We start from the raw sequence: 21,018 nt of genomic DNA, 5'->3' as shown, positions 1-21,018 counted from the left end.
CTTCAATTTGTATATGCGACATGCACGTCGCGTGGTCTATAGATACGAACGAATAATGTACAAGAACTCCCCACATCAATACTCCTGCTGATCGTTCCAGTAGAGCATCCCATGGCCCACCTCGCCCGTCGGCTCGAGATCCCATCTCATCATGATCCGCGTCCATTGCAACAGATGGCTCGCGATCTTGACATGCCCCACGTCGGTTGGGTGGTTCTTAGGGTCGATATCATTGTGCTGGAGGATCCCCCTCGTCTCGAAGTAGCGCACATACGCATGTTCCTTGAACTGGTCGTGGACGCGCTTCGTCTCGTCGTAGTATAGCGTGCTCGGGACGTACTGCGTTCCTTCGAGGGTCCATTCACCCCATTGGGACTGTTAATGGTGATTAGCGCAGTACGCAATAAGAGCGCGCGGGTGCAACCCACCATAAGCACGATCGTAGCCTTCGGCCACGTGTGGTGGATGTCGTCCACTAGACGGACGTAGTCGTGAAAGTAATCGTCGCCCGAGATCTCGTTCGGTTTGCGGTGGTCGTTTCCGCCCATCTGGATGATCACCAGGTCCGCCGGTTGGTCGCCCTTGACGTCGAATTTCTCCGGGTCTTTCCCGTACATCGCTTGCGCCCGCACGCCGGGGTCGGACGCGCGGTGCCAGAACCAGGGCTGTGCTGGTTAGCAGTAGTCTCTGGCGGAGTAGTTCCGGTACTCACCATGCCGTGCACGCCGCCGCCGTAGCATTTCATATCTGCGAGGCAGACACCGGGGTAGGCCTGCACATGACGAGTCAACTAGTGTATTATGGTACGTGAACGACGGCACTGACCGTGATTGTGTATTCGGCATTTCCTAAGCCTTCGGCAAATAGATAGGCCCATCCGGATAGCGCTTCATACGTAGCGAATTGGCCCGATGCCAGCCTGTATTGTCAGTGATGGCAACACGTGCAGGAGAACATAAGTCTTACGAGCCGCCAATGATCTCCACCCTCTTGTCGAACCGGGGAGGTTTGCTGAGGCTAGCATTCTGTGGGACTGCGACGCCGGCGATTTGGACTGTGTGGAAGGTGAGCGGCGAAATGCGAGGAGAATGGGGGTACTTATCCCAAGCCCCAGTTGGTCACTAGAATGATATTAGCGTTAAGATAACATGCAAGAACTCTTCGATCCGCACGCACCGCGTAGTTCGAACACATTGGTGTCTCCCGCATCAATCCCCTCCAACGTATCCGGAGTGACGAACTGGTAGGTGGTGTCCGCGGTGACATTGGAAAATTGCCAGTCGAGGGAGCCGACGCTATACGAGTTGTAGTCAACGATGTGCATCGGGGAGCATCGCGGGGAGAGTTACCGATAGGCGACTAGAACCCCGTCGGAAGTATGTTCGCCAAAGGTGACTGCGAGCTAGGTTTTATTAGTATCCTTCACCCAGCACACAGTCAAGAACGTACTTGATTCCCTGAGAACCCGACTTTGATACCCGGCGCTCTGGATGAATTAGCGTTGTCGTGCAGGACGGAGGGTACGATGGACAGGAGAGGGAGACGAACGACCACCCTAAGACCGATCAGTTAGCCGTGAGATAAGTGATGACGGGGAGGGTCGTACAGGAAATATGCTTGCTGTCCCAGCGGCCTTTGTATGCAATTTCGTCGGCACTGGCGTCGTAGGTGCGCCAGGAAGCGTCGAGAGTAATGTTGGCTGCCTGGCCCGGGTACGGATCCTCCCTGACCTGGCCATTCTGGAGGATGGTGGCCGAGACTGGCAATAGGCAGCCGAGCACTGTAGCCAGCAACGGTGCTATCCGCATGATGGATGGGTGAATGGCGGGGAATCTAGATAATAGCGTGGAGGATGTCTCTGACCCCGGACTGCTGGGGTTGTCAAGTTGTTATTGTTTTAAAAAAAAGGCAAAGCATGATAAGTAACCACGGGGCAAATGGCTAGGAACCAGGCACCTGAGCCCCGGTTACTATTATCTAAGAGGCGTCACCAAGCCCGTCAATGACGCGATCATCCACCATCCCCCGTGCTGCCCATAAGGCGCTGGCTCGGTCCCATCCGGTGGCCCTTGATACGTTCGTTCCGGCGGACCCGCCGGCTACCGTAGGAGTAGAGTAAAGGAGACCGCAGGAGTCCGACACTATAGTATACCGCTGGGAGTTAGTTAGAAGATGGATAGAGCTGTATGATGTATCTCTCATATTACTACTGAATTGACAGAATCTACTCGGTACATTCTTGCTTTGTCAGGACAGTCAATTCGACTGTAAAAATATCAAATAATTCAGGGTCTCAGCCAAGAAGCGACTATGCCCTGTTAGGGCTAGAGTGGCCCAATGCGGTAACCCATAGGGCTTGGGAGTGGAATTTTCATTCGGGATGGATGCAACTATTTCGGCCATCTGTCCAGTATAATTATCAGGAGTACTTCTTCGTGGTGGGGATGTCTTGGTTGTCTTTGTCTGGTTTTCTCCTTTTCTCGCTTTTTTCAGGGGTCGGGTAGTGTGGTGCATGTATGGGGCTGTGATGGAGGTATATATCTTGGACAGGTCGAACTTGGGAGGCCTTATGAAATATCAACGTCGAATTATTGAGCCACACCACAGTATTCTACCATATCATTAAAATGATACGGTTGTTTCTACACCGCCGTGCACTGTGCAGGCAGTCCAAGGTTACATACAAGTTCAACCGAGCGACACGTGATTCCACAAGGCGGATTTCATATAGAAACTCGGGGACTGCTACGATAAATAGCTCTGATCGACAATCACAACCCTATCCTTTCAAACAACTATCTATCTAGTTTGATCTACTCCGTACTCCGATACTTTCGGCCCCGTTCTCCTTCCTGTTCATCCCCTGTTCGGCCAAGCGCTCTTCGCGCTATCCTAGGCCCAGACAGGTAACGATCAACAGCAGAGGAGCCGTCGCCTCTATTCCCGGCCCAATCGATGAACCCAAGAGGCTTCCAACTGTGATGAACACTATGTATGATCCGCGGTCCGCTGCGATAGCGATATTTGATACTACACCGGAGGAGAGGCGATGGTGGTGCTGATCCCGGCGCTCTTGAACACATCGCAAGACGAAACAGGAGAAAAGAAGCCCCTGGTTACCTAGGTAGTTCGCCTGCGTTGAAGCTTAGCTCCAGATAAATCTGCATGCATAGCTTCCAGGCAAAGGAAACCTCACTCAAGTCATATCACAGGCAAAGAGTCCCACGTAACAAATACCAACGGAACTATACGCAAGGCATGACTGCAGTGAGATGTGAGGGAGAGGGAGGCTGAAGGGTCTGAATATCTCTTCTACAAGACTCTGTCAAACCGTGGAAGTATTTACATGTCCTCCAACAATCATGTTGAGCATGCAGAGTTTAATCTGAGTCCCGATGGATGATAACTACATGATCATAAGATGTACATAACTTCAGAAGTTTCATCCTATGATGATTTGTGCATTGATTTCCCCCTTCACCAAAATAGCTGCATCTGACGCCGCATCTATATTGCATGAGGCCCGTTGCATTCTGACAGGAGATACACTTGATCCAAATATGTCCACTACCCGGAACAGTAACCGACCTTTGAAGGCTCACACCCACCAGCACATCCCTTGTAGAGAACACACGGGTGGCTTGCGTCAGTGCAGACATTCTTCAACGTGGCAGTATCACCGTAGTTACTGTTGATGCCGACAACCTCGCCCCCGTCGCGGGCAGTAACGCCTTCGACATAGACATTGCGCTTGCACTGGCTGCTGCAATTTCCACACGAACGATACACTTTACCATAGTCCTCGGCGTAGAAATTGATGATCTGCGGATAAGATCAGCTTTTGTTGGGAAGAGATAGGAAACCTAGCATGGTTGCTCACATTGACTGTCCCGCAGCCGTTGTGCTGAACAATCTTGTCCGATGCATGGTAAGCGCCACCACCGACGATCCAGGTTTCCTGGCCGGCTTTGTCGTTTTTCTGATCAGAAGTGAGCTTCTCTTCCATTCACAAAGACCACCACTGCGGCACTCACGATAGTAATGGCGTCCTCGCACACGTCCTCGAACCAAACAAACTCCAGGTTGCACGGTCCATCGCAGTGGACACCCTCAGCCTGATCTTTGCCGATGATCACGTTCTTCAGCGTGGCACCAGAGTGGAGATAGAAGACAGCATCCTGCCAGGATCCCTCAGAATCTCCACTGCAGGCCCCCGACCCTCGATCATATTTGGCCCAACCGGCGTCAAACACCTGTCCAGCAGCAATTTCAATCACCTTGCTGTTGGAGTAGTGCGCGGTTGGTTTGGGGACACCTCCTTCATACCCCAGACATGCCAGAGCCCCGGGAAGAAGGATCGACAGAACAGCCGCGGTCGATCGCATGGTTCTTGAAACAACCGAGTCGAAGTATGAGGTGGGCTAGAAGATGTTCATGCCGATCACCACATGGGAGAACCACTGACCTTATATAACCCTGTTAAGGGCGGCCATATCTGGCACAGTCTTGCATCGCTATTGGTGGACGATTACTACCTGCTCAATTTCTTCAAGGAGCACAATGGCTTTCTTGGCTTCTTCACACAAGAGTTTCCGCAGCAGGAATGTCAGCCTGTATAATTTAGAAACGGGAATCTCCAGTGTTGTCCCCCAATCATGCCAGCAGCGGAGAATCAAGAACTTCTTGGCTCCGGTGTTTGGTATGGCACTACGCTGGATCTGATGTGCTCCGCGCTCAGCCAAGAAGTGGCGCCCGAAGGATAGCCTGTCCTCGTGATGCTGCGCAGACTGGTTTCGGCTCTTGAACAGCCTCAGGGTCCTGCGACAGGTGGAAGGGAAGGAACAGTAGAGTCAGCCAGGGGATAAATTTTCCCTCCACACGATTTCGGCATTGGGAGAGTGGCCAGGGATTGAACCGCCTCTGGTGGAGGATAACCAAGACAGGAAATTGAGTCCAAGCTAGGCTGTAATATACTCCCGACGAAGGGTTTCATACCAAGCCTCTGAGATTTGAAGGGATTAACTGCCAAGGACACTTACACCCATAGGTCCTATTGAGACACACAGACCCGGAAAGCACGGGACGACACAGGGTGCTAGGCAAGTAAACACGCATGGCTCTGATCTATCTCGAATAGTAGACAATGTTCAGGAAAGGACATATTTAGGCGCTCTCTCCCAACACTCGCGAGAACAGCAGCAAAGCATGATCCATAGTCATATCTGGCATTTACAGGAACCATAAAGATCAGCTGTATCGACCCTTGAAGCAAACTGCCAGGCTGACGTAACTTCTCATCCCATAATCCATCTGCGGGCCCCCCTGGCCACTGTGTTGCGGCGGTTGTGATAGCCTCAGTTGAGCTCTTCCAATAGAAGTCCATGAGCCAGATACACCCGGCGCAGGATCTCTCGAATTACCGGTTCCTTGCGGTCGTTATATTGCTGAACACCCTCGCCCTCCCGGTGACTCTCCGCTGCTGCCCGGCGTTTCGCATCCACATACAAGTTTCGATCGTCTTCATGGGTCAACAACCAATCGCGGAAGAGTCGGTGCCGAACCAGCTCAGGGCTATCGGGGCCAAAGACGTGGATATTGGCATGAGGATCCGCGAGAATAAATAAGCGGTGTTCGTGCCATCTGGGTTCCCGCAGAAGGAATTGGAAACCCGCTGCTTCAAGGGCAGGAACATACGTCTCCTCGGCCGTTGGATCGGCGACCACGACGTCGACATCGATCACATCCTTTGCAGGCAGGCCGGGGACGCTGGTAGACCCAACATGGGCGACTGACAAAACATGACGACCTAGAGCGTCCTGAATCTTCTGCGAGATGTCCTGAAACCGGGGTTTCCACTCCGGATTGTACTCGACTATTTCGAGGGGTCTCTCTGGTCGTGTAGCAACCCACTGAATGGCAAGGGGATCATAGGGTATATGCTGGGTGATACCGTCTGAGGGTGGCATTTCGTCTAACCTTTGTGTGATGGATTAGTTATGGACACGTGTGCTAGACGATCTCCAATATGACGGTGAGCTGACTCCTTTTATAGCAAAATCCCCTAGCCACACTGTGCCCCGCCTCGTATAACTAACATGTGGCTTCAATTGGTCAGCGTTACATTTGCTCGCCATATTAGCATAGAAGGTGAGATTCTGTTGTCGGACTGTTTCATTTTGTTTAATTTGGTGTTCTTGATCATTGGCTGCATCTGTCTGCATGTGCTTTGGAGGATATGTCACAGCTATCCTGGCAATCGAGTATTGAATCCTGGTCTGTGAACACTGATATTGTCTGTCTTTCTTATCCAGTGTCGGACTCCGATCACTCGATCATGAAACGAATAAATCTGTCTCAAGAGAAATTAGGTACGGTTAACCGATATCTATCCGTTGAACCACCGAGGTCTTGTCTTGGCGGCGTTTTGTTTGGTTATAACCGAAAAGGCTATATGAGGGTATATGGGTCACTCTGACTGGGCCTCTCGGTCATTGTGACAAAAGATAGTCATGGTATAAATTCGGGACAGCTCCTGAGTGACAAAGAGCTGAGGATCATAGAATGATTTTCATTTACACACATCATGACAGAAGTCCGTCATATTGGCAGCCCCCATGCAGCAGGTATTCCCCGTGTTGCTCGGAGCGTCGAGTATCCCAAATGGTTTGGAGGCTCCGCTTCTTGTATGGCGGTGGTGGTCTCGCACCCGCTCGATTTGAGTAAGTGACGCACCTTCTGCCGGGATTTTAATTGCTGACACTGTTTTGTAGTCAAGGTGAGGATGCAGATGGGTGGCGGAGCCCGACAAGGAACCGTCAAAACGGCTATACGAGTGGTGCAGTCTGAAGGACTACGGGGTCTCTACAGCGGAGTATGATCTCAAATCAGAAGGCCTCATCGGTCAACGATGCTGACGATCCTAGCTATCAGCAGGGCTCACACGCCAATGTAGGTCTCTAAGAATTCGGTGCTACTCGTACTACCACTCATGTACTAACTCTCCTACAGTGACATATGGATCGGTGCGGATAGGATTGTATGAGACCATCAAAGAACATGCCAAAGCAAACAATATCTCAATGTCCCCGCCAGTACTTGCTTTGACAGCAGCCATGACGGGATTCATAGGCGCCATCTTCGGCACGCCATCCGATATTGCCAACATCCGTATGCAGAATGACCGGTCGTTGCCTCCAGCTGCGCGGCGGAATTATAGGCATGTTGTGGATGCGTGGGTACAGATGAAGAGACGCGAAGGATGGCGCGCGTTTACCCAAGGGATCTGGCCGAACTGCTTCCGTTGCGGATTCATGACAAGTTCCCAACTTGCATCATACGACACTTTCAAAAACATATTGATGAGAGTTGCGAATACCAGCGGGGACCATCCGGCAATCCATGTCTCGGCGTCGTTACTGGCTAGCTTGGTGGCTACGACTGTATGCAGCCCGATGGATGTGGTCAAGACACACCTGATGGAATCATCCGGCAAGAGCACAACCCTCGGCATCGTTAAGGAGCTCACCAGGAACGAAGGACCAAAATGGATTTTTCGGGGCTGGACTCCTAGCTTTGTACGATTAGGACCGCAGACCATTGCCACCTTGGTACTCCTGGAGCAGCACAAGCGAGTATACCGCGTCCTCGGGCAACCGTCGTTCGCATAGTTATCCACTAGTTGATACAGCTTAGACATCCGCCGGTATAGTTCGAATATCATCCTTCTCGGGTAATTTCCCCACGGCGAGTTGGTTATATGAGATCTGGGCATAATAGATTCCATCCCTGGGAGTCACTATCGTGGGTAGCCTCAGATCCTGCCAATATCTGCCCCATATGAGTCAACACTAGCATCTTTCAAATCACATCCCATTACACCTTCCTATCTGCTCTGAGACCACAACCCTCGGCTTTTCAAACCATGGCCCTGGTCGTTTTTTACTCTATAACATGCAACCGTCTGTGGCTGGTTTGTGGCTATACTTGCCTTAAAAATAGTCATAAAAGCCCATAATCATAAACAGTCTCATTCACTACCGAGTAAGGCAATAACATATACGGACAATCCCCTGCTTTTCGACCTTCCAAGCAATATAACCACCACTGTGGTCATGTAAGGACGTCCGCATGTGTGGTGGCTCCTTTTAGCCGACATATCACACAGTAGCGCTTTCTCGAGAGACACGGCACGGTGGTTGCTCACTTGACATGACATCAGCCAGGGGGATTTGCATGCCTGCCCCTTGGTTCACACAGGCAACTATGGTCACTAAGTCATACAATTCCCCCTTTGGCTAATTGTGAGCAGCGATCCTACGCAAGATATGGAAAGTGCCAGAATGTAAGCTCCACCGTTCTGGCTGTTCTAGTTGTACTAGAACCAGCTGGTGATAAGAAGCATGAAGGTTCCTTTTGTTGCGCCTCACTAACATTACACACCCTTCCTGTCGTCTGGTTTGTGTGACGTACATGCGTGGAATGCAGATCCATCCCAACATCTCCTGTTTACAGCCTCTGGAATGTGAATCCCCTTGTGTCAATGGACGCATCAGCTTGAGACGACGGCATAATGTGCTCTCTTCTGGCAACAATGCAACGAGATACTCAAATCGGTTCGGAAACATACTGCGAAAATGCTCAGTTCACACCTCACCTTTGCTGGCATTTCCAGCACTGTGGTTGGCATCGTTGTTCAACAGACCTTGGCGAACCCCCACACTGGTTCATACCACGAACACGCGCGGGCTGGGGTAGACTCCCTTCAAAAATGGTACAACCAGACTACAGGACTATGGAACACTGCGAGCTGGTGGGTAAGCGCAAACTGCCTGACCGTGCTTGGTGACATGACAGAGCTCGACCCATCCATGCTGAATTCCAGCAAGGCGATCTTTCATAACACACTGAGCCATGCACCGTCCTTCAAGTCGGATCATAATTTACGCACCGCGATATCGACAGTGCGGGCCCAGGATCTTATGCACAGCGCCAACGAAGGAGCTTCCGATAACTTTATCAACGGCTTCTACGATGATGAAGGATGGTGGGCGCTGGGTTTCATCCAGGCCTATGATGTGACGCACGACGCGCGGTATATCACTGCGGCCGCCGATATCTTCGACGACATGACGACAGGATGGAACGCTACTTGCGGTGGTATCTGGTGGGATAAAGCTCACACGCAGAATGCCGCCATTGCGAATGAGATATTCCTCAGTGTTGCCGCACACCTGGCACGACGCCTACCAGAACAAAAAAGCCATTATAAGGACTGGGCGCTGAAAGAGTGGAAATGGTTCAAATCGAGCGGTCTCATCAACAGCCAGAATACCATCAATGATGGACTGGACCTGAAGACCTGCAAAAACAACAAGAAGACAGTGTGGTCATACAACCAAGGCGTCATTCTCGGGGGACTGGTCGAACTCTTCAAGATATCTGGCGATAAATCGTTATTATCGACGGCGCATCGGATTGCCTCTGCTGCTATCAAGGCACTCAGCGATGAAACCGGCATCCTTCGCGAATCCTGTGATCCGAACTGCACAGGAGACGCAACTCACTTCAAGGGCACTTTTATGAGAAACCTACAGCGTCTAGAACAGGAATCCGCCAGTCATGAGATCCGAAGGTTCTTAAAAAGAAATGCAGACAGCATCTGGGCAAATGACAGGGGATCTGGTTACACATTCGGGTCGGCGTTTGCTGGTCCATACTCTCCAGCGAATGCATCAACCCAGAGCGCGGCATGTGATGCTTTAGTAGCGGCTGCTGCGGTACTTTAAGTACAGTATTTGGTAACTGGGACTTTGGTACGGGGTTAGATAGCTGTGAACGGGGTTGTTGTCTTGCTATAATAAATTCCTTGCTTGCCACACATGCTGTAGATTGACATGACCAAATCATAGCATTGTTCGCCAGAAATGGAACGAGATGAGTAAAGGAAAGAAGTATCCTGTCATCATAAATTCCGCTATTGCAAGGCTAAATAGAACCCTGTCAGACTTCATACCCCGTTCTCATTCCAGGCTCTGCTTGATGGTATCCGCTGCCGTCTCCGTAACAGCAAGCACACGTATATTCGCGGTGCTACATACCTTGAGCTCTGGGTTGATAACACGTCCAGCTTCGCGTGGCATCATAACAACAGTTCCCGATAGGCAATGCATTGAACGTATTAAATCCTTGCGTAGCTAGATGGTTCGCTGATACTGAATGTAGGGTTGATGCGAATATGGGATCGATTACGTCACTCGCCTCAACTACTTCGGAATCCACAGCACAACCGCCTCAAGGCAACCACCGAATTGAATTGTGATGAAAGGCAACATATCTTGCAGATCTGTCATGGACCACAATCATCCATTCGCTCCAGTACCTTGTCATGTCGTCCCAGGATAGCCCACTCTTCATTGCGCAAGAGGCTATCTGCTTCTACCCTATTAGCACGATATATAATTACTGTCCGCGATATCTCTTCTATGCCCTGCTTCTTGCAAGCTGCCTCACAAGATGGACTGGATGGCTGACTGATGTCTTCTTGGGCACCGCGGCAACCTATGCTGGTGTTGCTGCCATCCAGGCGTTTATACTAGTCGCCAGCGTGTCCAACCCCAAAAGTGCCGAACTGGTCACCGTTCCCTACCTACCGACAAACACCAGCATCGGGGACGCATTTCCTCAGCTGGTGACGGACACCGACCGGGTAGTGGTCCAACCTGGTGCGTTCGAGCTCGACGGCGATGCCGTTCTCGCTGTCGTCGTCACAGGGTACCTGGTGTTCCTGCCCTTGCAATGTTGGTCCCGCGTGTTGTCCAAAGAGAGAGTCCGGGTGATCTTGTTTTCCCTCTGGAACCTCCTCATGCTGGCAGGGTCAATCTGCGGACTGGTCTATTCCACATTACTGAGCAAAGTACCTACTCAGTATATGTTTTGCTATCCGGACTATCCGCCCTTTGAACAAACAAAAAATGACGGGTGGCATAGCGAATGGCGAAATACGACATGGAACAACAGTGTCTGGGACATCTTCTCGAGTCCAATACTATGGAATCAACTTGGCGATATATGCTTTAACCCGTGCTTCAACAGTAGCCAGGTGTTGCGACAGCAAACTTCATTAACGGCAATGGTTTATCCGCGCGATGATGACGATCCACATCCGCATTCATTCTGGGCAAAGCTCGCATACTCGTCGAGCTATATCTACAGCCTCATCGCGGTGTCGGTGATTCTCAATTGTCTTCTTCTCTGTTTCCGTTTGTTACCATTCCGATCCCGTATTCCAGCAATGAAGGTGGCGATCATCTGGAAGCAACGGAAAGATATTTGGAACAAGCTGAAAAGCGGGTTCGAGACAGCCAGAAAAATGGATCGAGGGGATAATGAAAATCCATGCCACCAGCGTACGGTGTGGCGCCGTCTCCGGAGCCATCTAAGCCCAAAGGTCATCAAACAGTGGGCAAGCATCTGGGTCGACGTTATTCTCCTAGCCGCCATATTGCTGAGTATAATCATCAGCCCCCTCACGGCCATTGCCTTTGTGGTCTGGATCGAATGGTACATTTACAACGACGGTCCAGCCCAAGAGAACCCTCAACAGGTTGGACAGTGGTCGTATCTGGTATCCATTGGACTCCTTCTTCTCTCAGCAGTGATCTTAAGGCTTAGATACCGAGTTTCTTCGGTAGCCGAGTTAGACCGCGACATTGAAGACCTACGAAGGCGCTTGGTGAAATTGGAGGAACGGAGAGAGGCGTATTCCGAACCAGGGGAAGAGGAATTGAACGGAGATCGATGAATGCCCGCATATTTGTGTAAGACTGATGCACATCTTCAGGTGCCAAAGACATGATAGACCAATCTCAGGCTACTGTGGTCGTCAGCCAAGCCGGAAAATAGATCGGGGTCCATGAGAAAAGGAAGGGTGCGTCAACGAACCAGATACATCAAGCTGCCTTCGTCAGACATATCACCAGGAACGAGGTGACATCGTGTTCAACCTGTGGCGCCCGGTCTTCTTGGCGATGTCTTTAGTGCCAAACGTGGATGGGCGATCCCTTATCACTGGCCCCAAGGCCTTGTTGACAAGAGATAGCGATGTGATGCACTTCGGCTCTTTGCTAAAGAACGGGGTTCAAAAGGAATCGATGGCCTCGTTGCAGGACCCTGCCTGCAAGTGAGTTGACGGTCTGTACCACGATATGCGTTTCACCATGAGAATTCTTCCCGGACTCTGGGCTTCAAGCTCTCTGTTTTCGCACGTGCTGGCGTTGACCATCGGCGAAGTTAATGGCAAACATTACCTCTCACCATACCAAGACAAAAATGTCTCCGATATCAAAGGACTAGTCACCGCCAAAGGCAGCAGTGGCTTCTACCTACGCTCAATGAGGCCCAACGCCGACAGTCCGGCTTCAGACTCCATCTACGTCTATGGGAAGTCGGCTGTGTCTCAGGTCTCCGTCGGGGACATAATCTCCCTAGACGGGAAAGTGTCCGAATATCGCTCATCACAGTCCTATGTCTACCTGACGGAGATCATCAGTCCAACAAACATCGAGGTAGCGTCGCACGATAACGAAGTCACCCCACTGGTGATCGGACAGAATGGGTTGGCACCGCCAACGGAGGAATTCTCAGGTCTAGATCACAAGAACGTGTTCGGGGTCCCGAACAATGTCAGCCAGATTTCCCACGAGAATCCGACAGTGAAGCCATCCAGATATGGAATGGATTTTTGGGAGAGTCTCAGTGGGGAGTTAGTTCAGCTGAAGGGAGTCCACGCCCTTACCAAGCCGAATCAATATGGTGATACCTGGGTACTGGGGGATTGGGATTCCACGGGAGGGAATGAGCGAGGCGGGTTGACGATGACCCCAAACGGTAATATGCCCAACGTCGATTCAGCCTGACTGCTAACTAACACGGAGATGCTAGACGCAAACCCCGAGGCGATTATCATCGGTTCACCATTGGACGGAAGCAGTAATCCCACAAACACCAAAATAGGAGACACAATTGACGACATCACGGGAGTCATAACCCAGGCTTATGGGTACTACAGGCTGCTTCCGTTGACGGCCTTGACGGTAACTGGGTCGAACGAGACTGCAGCCATGCCCACCACTCTAACCTCAAACGGGAGCTGTAGTGCAATGGCGTTTGGCAGCTATAACGTGGAAAATCTGACTCCTAACTCAACGCACCTATCGAAAATCGCAGGACATATCGTGGAGTATCTGAAGTGCCCGACTGTTATGTTCCTCCAAGAGATTCAGGATAACAACGGGGCCACCAATGACGGAGGTAAGCTGCGTGCATTGCCGTGTCTTAAGCCGAGATTTTCATACTGACGTGTGCACGAAGTCGTGTCGGCGAATCGGACATTGTCCACCCTTATCCGTGAGATCCAAAAGCAAGGGGGTATCAAGTACGACTTTGTGAACATTGACCCAGTGGACGGACGAGACGGCGGAGAGCCTGGGGGCAACATCCGGGTAGCATATCTGTATGATCCGTCGGTAGTCCGACTGCGCAATGCCAACCCGGGGTCCAGCACCGACGCTAACGAGGTATTGTCCGGAGCGGAGCTCAAATACAACCCCGGGTTGATCGACCCGAGCAACAGTGCGTGGGCGGATAGTCGCAAGCCGTTGGCCGCTGCGTGGGAGACCCTGGAAGGACAGGCCCGGTTTTTCACTGTCAATGTGCACTTCACCAGCAAAGGCGGTGGGTCATCTATTGAAGGCGACGCTCGGCCCCCGGTCAATGGTGGAATCGACCAACGCAGCGCCCAAGCCAAAGTAGTCGGCGTAAGTTGCCTTTCCCCGACCAGATAGATCCCCTGCAGTTTCGTTCTGGTTGCGCTGACTAACAGTGACAGAATTTCATCTCGGAAATCTTATCGGAGGACTCGAGTGCGAAGATTATTACGGCGGGGGATTTCAACGAGTTTGCATTTGCGCGTCCATTGGAGGTGTTCTCGGCTGTGTCAGGGTTACAGGACCTGGACGATGTGGCGGGCGTCTCGAAAACGGAAAGATACACGTATCTATATGACGCGAACTGTCAACAGCTTGACCATATGTATGTGAGTGATGCGTTGACGACGGAGGCGCAGATCGAGCACATTCACGTCAACACCTGGGTCGCGTATGAGGAACAGGCCTCCGACCATGACCCGACCGTGGCATTATTGAACGTCTGTGCCTGAGATCGAGGGTCAATCGCAAAGAGCGAGGCGATGTATATTATTCCGTCGGGAGAAATAAGTAGAAGAGAGATAAGAGTCGTGAAGGATGGCGGTAGTTGCGAATGCTTGGCGCAAGATGAGATAGCTACAAAGAAACGATCACATGATCGCTGAATAAGCCCCCGCGGATATCCCAAAGCGGCAATCGCTATCAACACCCAAAATTATTTTTGAGTCATCGCTGATAACGCCCCTCCTTCGTCTTCTTCCTCAGCCTCCCCTCACTCAATCGCTACCACGCCTCCTGATTCCAGGAGTCTCCTTCTCTAGCTTGAAACCGGATCTATCACACAGCACAAATTCCATTCATCATGGCGGACGCTGTGACAGAAGCCACCGCCAAGCTTCAGCTGGATGAAGTCACCGGCGAGATGGTGTCCAAGGGCGAACTGAAGAAGCGCATGCAGAAACGTGCCAAAGCTGCAGCAAAGGCCAAGGCCAAGGCTGATGCGCCTCCTCCCAAACCGGCTGCTCAACAGGCCCCCAAGCCCAAGGAGCCGGAGGAGGAGCTGGATCCGGATGCGATGTTCAAACAGGGTTTCTTAGCCTCAGTGTACAAGGAGAGACCTGTGAAGCCAGTGGTCACTCGGTTCCCCCCTGAGCCCAATGGATACCTGCATCTGGGTCACGTTAAGAGTATTGCGATCAACTTCGGGTTTGCGCGGTATCATGGCGGTCATACGGTATGCCTCCCATCTCCTTCCATGCCGTAAGAGAACACACAGACTGACAGAGCTGTAGATCCTTAGGTATGTCGACTCACCTCGCCTCTACAAATAACGCAGCGAGCCTATGTACTAATTGTTAGATTCGACGACACCAACCCCGAGGCCGAGGAAGAGAAATATTTCCACGCGATCGAGGATATCGTGCAGTGGCTTGGATTCACCCCTCATGCCGTCACGTATTCCAGCGATAACTTTGGGAAGCTGTACGAGCTGGCGGAGAAGCTGATCACCCTTGGAAAGGCCTATGTCTGCCATTGCAGTGATACAGACCTCAAGTTGCAGCGTGGTGGGGAGAAAAACGGCCCGAGATTCTGCTGTGAACATGCCAATGCGGATATCGAAACGAACCTCCAGAAATTCCGCGACATGCGCGACGGCAAATATGAACCCCAGACGGCTTTTCTCCGTATGAGACAGGGGCTGGCGGATGGAAACAACAACCCTTCCATGTGGGATATCGCTGCTTACCGCGTGCTGAAGAAGCCTCACCACCGGACCGGCGATCAGTGGGTTATCTACCCTACTTATGATTTCGCGCATTGTCTGTGTGATAGCTTCGAAGGCATCACCCACTCCCTTTGTACGACCGAGTTCATTCTCGCCCGTGAGAGTTACGAGTGGCTCAATAAGACCCTCGGCGTGTATGAGCCGATGCAGCGCGAATTCGGTGAGGTCCGCCCAGTTCTTTCGAGAAGTCCGCTACTGACTGGTTGTTGCAGGTCGTCTGAACATCAGCGGCACCGTTATGAGCAAGCGTTCGTTGAAAAAACTCGTGGATGCCAAGTACGTGCGCGGTTGGGACGACCCGCGTCTGTATACCGTCATTGCCCTCCGTCGGCGCGGTGTCCCGCCCGAGGCGCTCCTCTCCTTCGTCAATGAGCTCGGTGTTACTACTTCCAAGACCCTTATTACCATCGCCCGCCTTGAACAGTCCATTCGCTCTTATCTCGAGACACGCACCCCACGACTCATGGTTGTCTTGTCTCCTCTCCCTGTCGTCATTGAAGACTTCGACACGCTCACTGCCGATGAGGTGAACGTGGACATGCCCTTCTCCCCCAAGGATCCTTCGATGGGCTCGCATAAATTGCCGCTTACGAAGACCGTCTACATCGACCGGTCCGACTTCCGCGATGTCGACAGCAAGGACTTCTTCCGCCTCGCTCCCGGAAAGACTGTCGGCCTGTGGAAGACACCATATCCTATCACCGCAACCTCCTTCTCGAAGGATGCCGATGGCAACGTCACCGAGGTACGGGCAGTGCTGAACCGCGACGGTAAGAAGCCTAAGACCTTCATCCACTGGGTGCCGGAGGGGTCGCGCAAGGTGGAGGTTCGCATCCACGATCAACTATTCAAATCAGATGATCCCTCTTCGGTTGAAGGGGGCTTCTTGAACGACATCAACCCTAAGAGCGAGACGATTTATAATGATGCTATGATCGAGTCTGGCTTCGACGAGGTCCGTCGGCGTGCCCCTTGGCCGGCGGCTGCCGGTGAAAAGGGCAAGAGCGGTCCTGAAAGTGTGCGGTTCCAGGCCATGCGTGTCGCCTATATGGTAGGCTCTTCTAATTTCTTAGCATTATGTCCCATTCATGCTAACACATGACTAGGCTATGGATTCTGACTCTACCGACGATCATATTGTTCTCAACCGGATCGTCTCTCTCAAGCAGGACAGTGGCAAGGCTAGTAGCTAAGCTACCGTGTATGGTTATTTACGAATGAAAGACAGCTAGAGATATAATTCCGCCGATGGAGACGAGATCCAACCCCGGATGAGAGCGTGCTGAAGAGATACATTGTGTCTACCACACTATCTAGATCCATGGCGGGTCAGTTGTATAGACCACTCAGACTACAGTGCTTCGTACCTTGCTGCGTGGAGCCTTTACCCGTCGGAGAACGCTCTAACATGGATACCTGTCGACAGAAGAAGTCGGGATTGACAGGAGACTCGATCGTTGGATTGCATTTCAGTTCTCAAATTTTGAATGATAGCGTAAATTTATGGTTGATTGCTTGCATTCATGTTTCTAATCTAGGTGATGCTGGTGCAGTCGAAAATTTCCGACTCGTGAACCAACATTTGTACAACAGACAGCCGTCTTATACGCGTGTAACCCCGTGTCGAGGGCCCGTGGCACTCGCGAGACATCATCTCCGTCGACTAAATAGCTGCATGCCCGTGAGTTTCGAACGGTAGGCCGAAACAGATCACCCCTACAGCCACCCACAGTGCGGCACTGACATAGATCGGTGCTGGAGTGAATCCTGTCTCGGACGAAATCAAGCTGGCAGCCAGTCCTCCCACTCGCAGCAGAGATGCCGCCGTCCCTGTGCCAGTACCGCGATGAGGACCGGGAAAGGACTCGGGGGTAAATGCATACATTACTGCATATTCTGCTAGGATTAGTCCGGGCCATCGCAACTTCAAGCGAGAACATACCAAAATTGCCCAGCAGCCCTGTTATGCACGAGAAGGCCAAACTCGCCTTGGGCGTTTCGACCCCGACATACGCAAACAGGAATACTCCTGTCACAATGGACGAGATCCCCATCATCCAACGTCGGCCAAGAAAAGTGTTTACGAGAAAGGCCGCCGACAGTGGGCCAACGATACCCACGGCCGACTGAATGCAGTAGTTGCGATATGTCAGAGACAATGACGAGTCTTGTGTAAACTTCGTCGCCAGATACGACGGCAGGAAGTTGAAGTATAGGGGATATGCGATACCTGGTCGAGTCAGTGTGATATTCGATCAGAATTCGGGTATCACGCACCAATGGTCAACCCAGACCAGTATGGTATGGCGTGACAATTGGCGTGTTGCGAACAACGCTTGATAGTGAGATCCCCGGAAGTCTTTGAAGTTTTCCCTGATGATCTCAGTCGTCGATAGGCCGGTGGCTTCGCGTTCGGGGGATGCCGTTCCCAATCTGTAGTCAATGTCGCGCAGCATTCCGATTGTCAGTGGCTCTTCCTTTCCATTCTGTCGGGCAACATAGTTGACAGCATCGACGGCGGCCTGGTCTTTGCCCTGCGACAGAAGATACCTGGGTGTCTCAGGCAATCTAAAGACGAAGATACGAATGAATGTGAAGGCAAGGGACAATGCCCCGAGGGTGATCAATGTATACCGCCTGCAAATGAATGTCAGCGTGGCCCAATGCTTTTGATGGAACGCGGACATACCAGCCCATGTTTTCTCTACGCACGCACGTTTCCGGTGTTGCATCAGTTGGACAGCTATAGTTTGCCAGGAACACCCAGGCAAGCAGTGAGACGATGAGTTGGCCGAGATTCCACCAGGCCGACAATGCTGTGAGGAGCCATTGATGGCTATACAATTAGCGTGGGTATCTTATTGAAGGTTGCACCACTTACCTCCCAGGAACAAATTCCAGAAAGATCATGGAGTCCACAGGAACGTTTCCTCCAGCCGCCGTTCCAATGACAGCCCACAGAGCACTAAATCCCACAAAGTTCATGGATCCTGCCGCTCCACAGAGAAATACGCCAGCGATCAGCAGGGTTATGTTGAATGCCGGCTTACGACCGACGAGGTCACTGGAGATGCCCCAGAACGATGCTCCCAGAATGAGCCCAACATAATAGGCAACAGAGCTGTAGCTGACCCGGGAAATATCGGAGAATTCCAATTGAATGGGAGGTTGAACGCTTCCGATTCCTTGTGATGCAAACTATTTCGACTTGTCAGTGAGTGCCTGACCAACGGTGCAGATGAGGAGACAGACATTATCCACAATCCAACCAAAACCAGTCACTATAAAAAGCTCCCATTGAAACCTAGGAAGTGAGCTGGATGATTGCAGATGTCTATGGGGCAGTTGGATAGTTACCGTCCCATGCCAATCTCCTCCATGCATTTCCCGACTAGTTCGGATTTGAGCCGGTAGGCCTCCGTCGTGGATGACCCATAGAACTGCTGGATTGTCGGGTCATTAATGGGCTCGATCTTGCCCATATCCTCACCCGAGCTATTGTTATCAACGGGCTGAGATCGTTTCGCATGTTGAATATCGTCCATTTTGTCTTTGTTCTTTCCAAACTCACCTCACCAGCTCCATGGCAAACCACACAGACTCAAATACCATCCAAATAGACTCCAAGCTAATCTCCGCGAAGGCCAAGCACTGATAGAGCTCGATACTTTGTGAGAGGTCAAGAGTGGGGATGTCTGATATCGAACTACTGACATGTAGCTGTCCTCCACTTCTGGTGTGTCCAGGGAACAGATTGTCCAGAGCGAAGTGGGATTGTCTGGCAAAGACAGGTTTATGGTAGATTCAGTTCACATTTCCCAAGTTGGGCCGTTTCTGAGTTTCTCATGGCCTTTACATGTTTTGAGTTACTTGTAGTGTGAAGTGTTGGTGGACAGCCCTGCAAAGTCTTGATGCAAATCAGAATTCATATTGAGATCTACAACCAGCGCGCCGATTTACTCATCTCATAACTATGATGAAGACGCTATATTCCACCCTCTCATGTCCCAACTGCCGCGGCAGTGGGTGTAGCCTCCAACTTTGCCTTCAGCTCTTGCTTATACTTCTCCGCTCGACCATAGCTTTCCTTGTAAGAGGCTGTCACCATCTCTTCCACCGTTATCGGAGGATATTTGGCCTTTTCACCCGGCTCGCGACAGTTTGGCAGACATTCACACACATAGTCTGGGTTCCCACTGAAGAAGAACGGGATGGAATAGCGTTCGCGCCCTGACTTGTTAATTACGCGATGAATGTTAGATTTGTACTTGTCGTTCGCCATTCTCATGAAAAGGTTGCCTAGGTTGACGACGTAGGCTCCTGGGACCGGTTGTACCTGTACCATGTCAGCAACTGCTAGACCATGGATTGAACGGCCACGCACATCGAGCCACTGTCCAGTGGGCATATCTAGCACCTGCAGCCCATCCACTTCATCTTGCAGAAGCAGGGTGACACAGCCAAAATCAGTATGCGCGCCAATTCCCCTGTTCAACTTCTCGTCCTCGTCTTTGGGCTGCGCTGGATAGTGCAGGTATCTCATCGTCGCGACGGCGCCCTCTGTCAGGGGATCGAAATAGCTGGTATCGACACCGAGCGTCAAGGCCAGAACGGCGAGGACATCCTTGGACAAGTCAAACACGGCATGATAGTACTCCATAGACGTCCGCTCGAACTCGTCTCGATCTTCGATGGTAGCGGGCCACTGGTTGGGGCCACTGTTCAACTTTTTCTGGACAAAATACGGGTGGTCCTGAGGTATCTCTTCACCGATGTAGTAGCCCTCCTTCAGCTCCGGACCAGTTCCAACCTCGAGCATTTGCGACCGTAGGAGTTCGTACCCTCGATTGAATGAATTGTTGTCTACGCTGGTCAGTGGCATCCTGCAGATGGAGAGACCGGCGTACTTTTGTCAACTTTCATCTTCTCTTCCAAAGGCATGTCGAAGAATCTCTTTGCACAGCTCATGACGCGTCGCTGGAGATCCAAAGGCACCCTATGGCCGGTGATCTGGAAGAAGCCATTGTAGAGACACGACTTGCGGACCTCGTCGACCAATTTGGCTTTCGCATCGCTGTCCTCTCCGTAGAAGGGGGAGAAATCGAGAATAGGTGGTGCGCAGGGTTGGGACATTCTGGAAGACGACGGTTTACCTCTGATGTTGCTCTGTCTGTCTGTCTGTATCATACAGATGCTGTCGCCATTCAGAAGACTTGTCAAGTTTGAATATAACCATCACGACCCCAACCACGCCCTCAACGAGCAGTAAGCTCCAAAAGTCATCGGACAGAAGACCGAGTCACCCATGATTACAATGTCCAAACATGGAGGCATGGAGGCAAGCTTGGAGACGGACGAGGATGTCAGCACAAAGATGGGGGTGAGAAGAATGGGGGTTTGCTTATCCCCGGCAGATAGACACGCTGATCAGCGGGGAACGTCTCTAGCGTCAAGTCTGACAGTCGTTATCTAAAAGCAATCTACTATTGGCTTCTGGTGGTGGTCTGTATGGTTCTGGAGGCATGGGAG

At 51.5% G+C, this 21,018-nt stretch overlaps 9 protein-coding genes across 9 annotated transcripts; 4 read left to right on the top strand and 5 right to left on the bottom strand.

Moving 5' to 3' along the window:
- Positions 1-75: 75 nt before the first annotated feature.
- Positions 76-1,808, bottom strand: ATEG_08627 (SGNH/GDSL hydrolase family protein; the record flags this gene model as incomplete). The annotated part of the gene is made up of 8 exons (XM_001217212.1): positions 76-375; positions 429-665; positions 713-772; positions 826-919; positions 967-1,054; positions 1,177-1,295; positions 1,450-1,555; positions 1,607-1,808. 8 exons carry the CDS (start codon positions 1,806-1,808, stop codon positions 76-78), a joined length of 1,206 nt encoding a protein of 401 aa, XP_001217213.1.
- A 1,759-nt stretch (positions 1,809-3,567) lies between these two features.
- On the bottom strand, positions 3,568-4,385 carry ATEG_08626 (pectate lyase; the record flags this gene model as incomplete). Its single annotated transcript, XM_001217211.1, has 3 exons — positions 3,568-3,822; positions 3,881-3,979; positions 4,035-4,385. 3 exons carry the CDS (start codon positions 4,383-4,385, stop codon positions 3,568-3,570), a joined length of 705 nt encoding a protein of 234 aa, XP_001217212.1.
- A 349-nt stretch (positions 4,386-4,734) lies between these two features.
- Positions 4,735-5,966, bottom strand: ATEG_08625 (GrpB family protein; the record flags this gene model as incomplete). Its single annotated transcript, XM_001217210.1, has 3 exons — positions 4,735-4,958; positions 5,040-5,124; positions 5,421-5,966. 3 exons carry the CDS (start codon positions 5,964-5,966, stop codon positions 4,735-4,737), a joined length of 855 nt encoding a protein of 284 aa, XP_001217211.1.
- A 617-nt stretch (positions 5,967-6,583) lies between these two features.
- Positions 6,584-7,667, top strand: ATEG_08624 (uncharacterized protein; the record flags this gene model as incomplete). The annotated part of the gene is made up of 4 exons (XM_001217209.1): positions 6,584-6,719; positions 6,771-6,871; positions 6,924-6,948; positions 7,009-7,667. The coding sequence occupies 4 exons, from the start codon at positions 6,584-6,586 to the stop codon at positions 7,665-7,667; spliced, it is 921 nt and encodes a 306-aa protein (XP_001217210.1).
- A 254-nt stretch (positions 7,668-7,921) lies between these two features.
- ATEG_08623 (putative glycosyl hydrolase) lies at positions 7,922-10,160 on the top strand (the record flags this gene model as incomplete). The annotated part of the gene is made up of 5 exons (XM_001217208.1): positions 7,922-7,969; positions 8,025-8,113; positions 8,309-8,341; positions 8,642-9,776; positions 9,993-10,160. The coding sequence occupies 5 exons, from the start codon at positions 7,922-7,924 to the stop codon at positions 10,158-10,160; spliced, it is 1,473 nt and encodes a 490-aa protein (XP_001217209.1).
- A 2,055-nt stretch (positions 10,161-12,215) lies between these two features.
- On the top strand, positions 12,216-14,215 carry ATEG_08622 (endonuclease/exonuclease/phosphatase family protein; the record flags this gene model as incomplete). The annotated part of the gene is made up of 4 exons (XM_001217207.1): positions 12,216-12,885; positions 12,940-13,308; positions 13,369-13,814; positions 13,886-14,215. The coding sequence occupies 4 exons, from the start codon at positions 12,216-12,218 to the stop codon at positions 14,213-14,215; spliced, it is 1,815 nt and encodes a 604-aa protein (XP_001217208.1).
- A 350-nt stretch (positions 14,216-14,565) lies between these two features.
- Positions 14,566-16,682, top strand: ATEG_08621 (glutamine--tRNA ligase; the record flags this gene model as incomplete). The annotated part of the gene is made up of 4 exons (XM_001217206.1): positions 14,566-14,963; positions 15,063-15,649; positions 15,702-16,540; positions 16,596-16,682. 4 exons carry the CDS (start codon positions 14,566-14,568, stop codon positions 16,680-16,682), a joined length of 1,911 nt encoding a protein of 636 aa, XP_001217207.1.
- Positions 16,683-17,415: 733 nt separating this feature from the next.
- ATEG_08620 (uncharacterized protein) lies at positions 17,416-18,971 on the bottom strand (the record flags this gene model as incomplete). Its single annotated transcript, XM_001217205.1, has 6 exons — positions 17,416-17,719; positions 17,767-18,126; positions 18,179-18,325; positions 18,371-18,687; positions 18,742-18,793; positions 18,847-18,971. 6 exons carry the CDS (start codon positions 18,969-18,971, stop codon positions 17,416-17,418), a joined length of 1,305 nt encoding a protein of 434 aa, XP_001217206.1.
- Positions 18,972-19,489: 518 nt separating this feature from the next.
- On the bottom strand, positions 19,490-20,622 carry encD (Fe(2+)/2-oxoglutarate-dependent oxygenase encD; the record flags this gene model as incomplete). Its single annotated transcript, XM_001217204.1, has 3 exons — positions 19,490-19,825; positions 19,874-20,352; positions 20,397-20,622. The coding sequence occupies 3 exons, from the start codon at positions 20,620-20,622 to the stop codon at positions 19,490-19,492; spliced, it is 1,041 nt and encodes a 346-aa protein (XP_001217205.1).
- Between the last annotated feature and the right edge of the window lie 396 nt (positions 20,623-21,018).

Source organism: Aspergillus terreus, genomic scaffold (assembly GCF_000149615.1).
Source record: "Aspergillus terreus NIH2624 scaffold_13 genomic scaffold, whole genome shotgun sequence".
Taxonomy (NCBI): Eukaryota; Fungi; Ascomycota; class Eurotiomycetes; order Eurotiales; family Aspergillaceae; genus Aspergillus; species Aspergillus terreus.
Note: the sequence above shows the minus strand (reverse complement) of the source record. Positions and strands in the feature narration are given on the sequence as shown.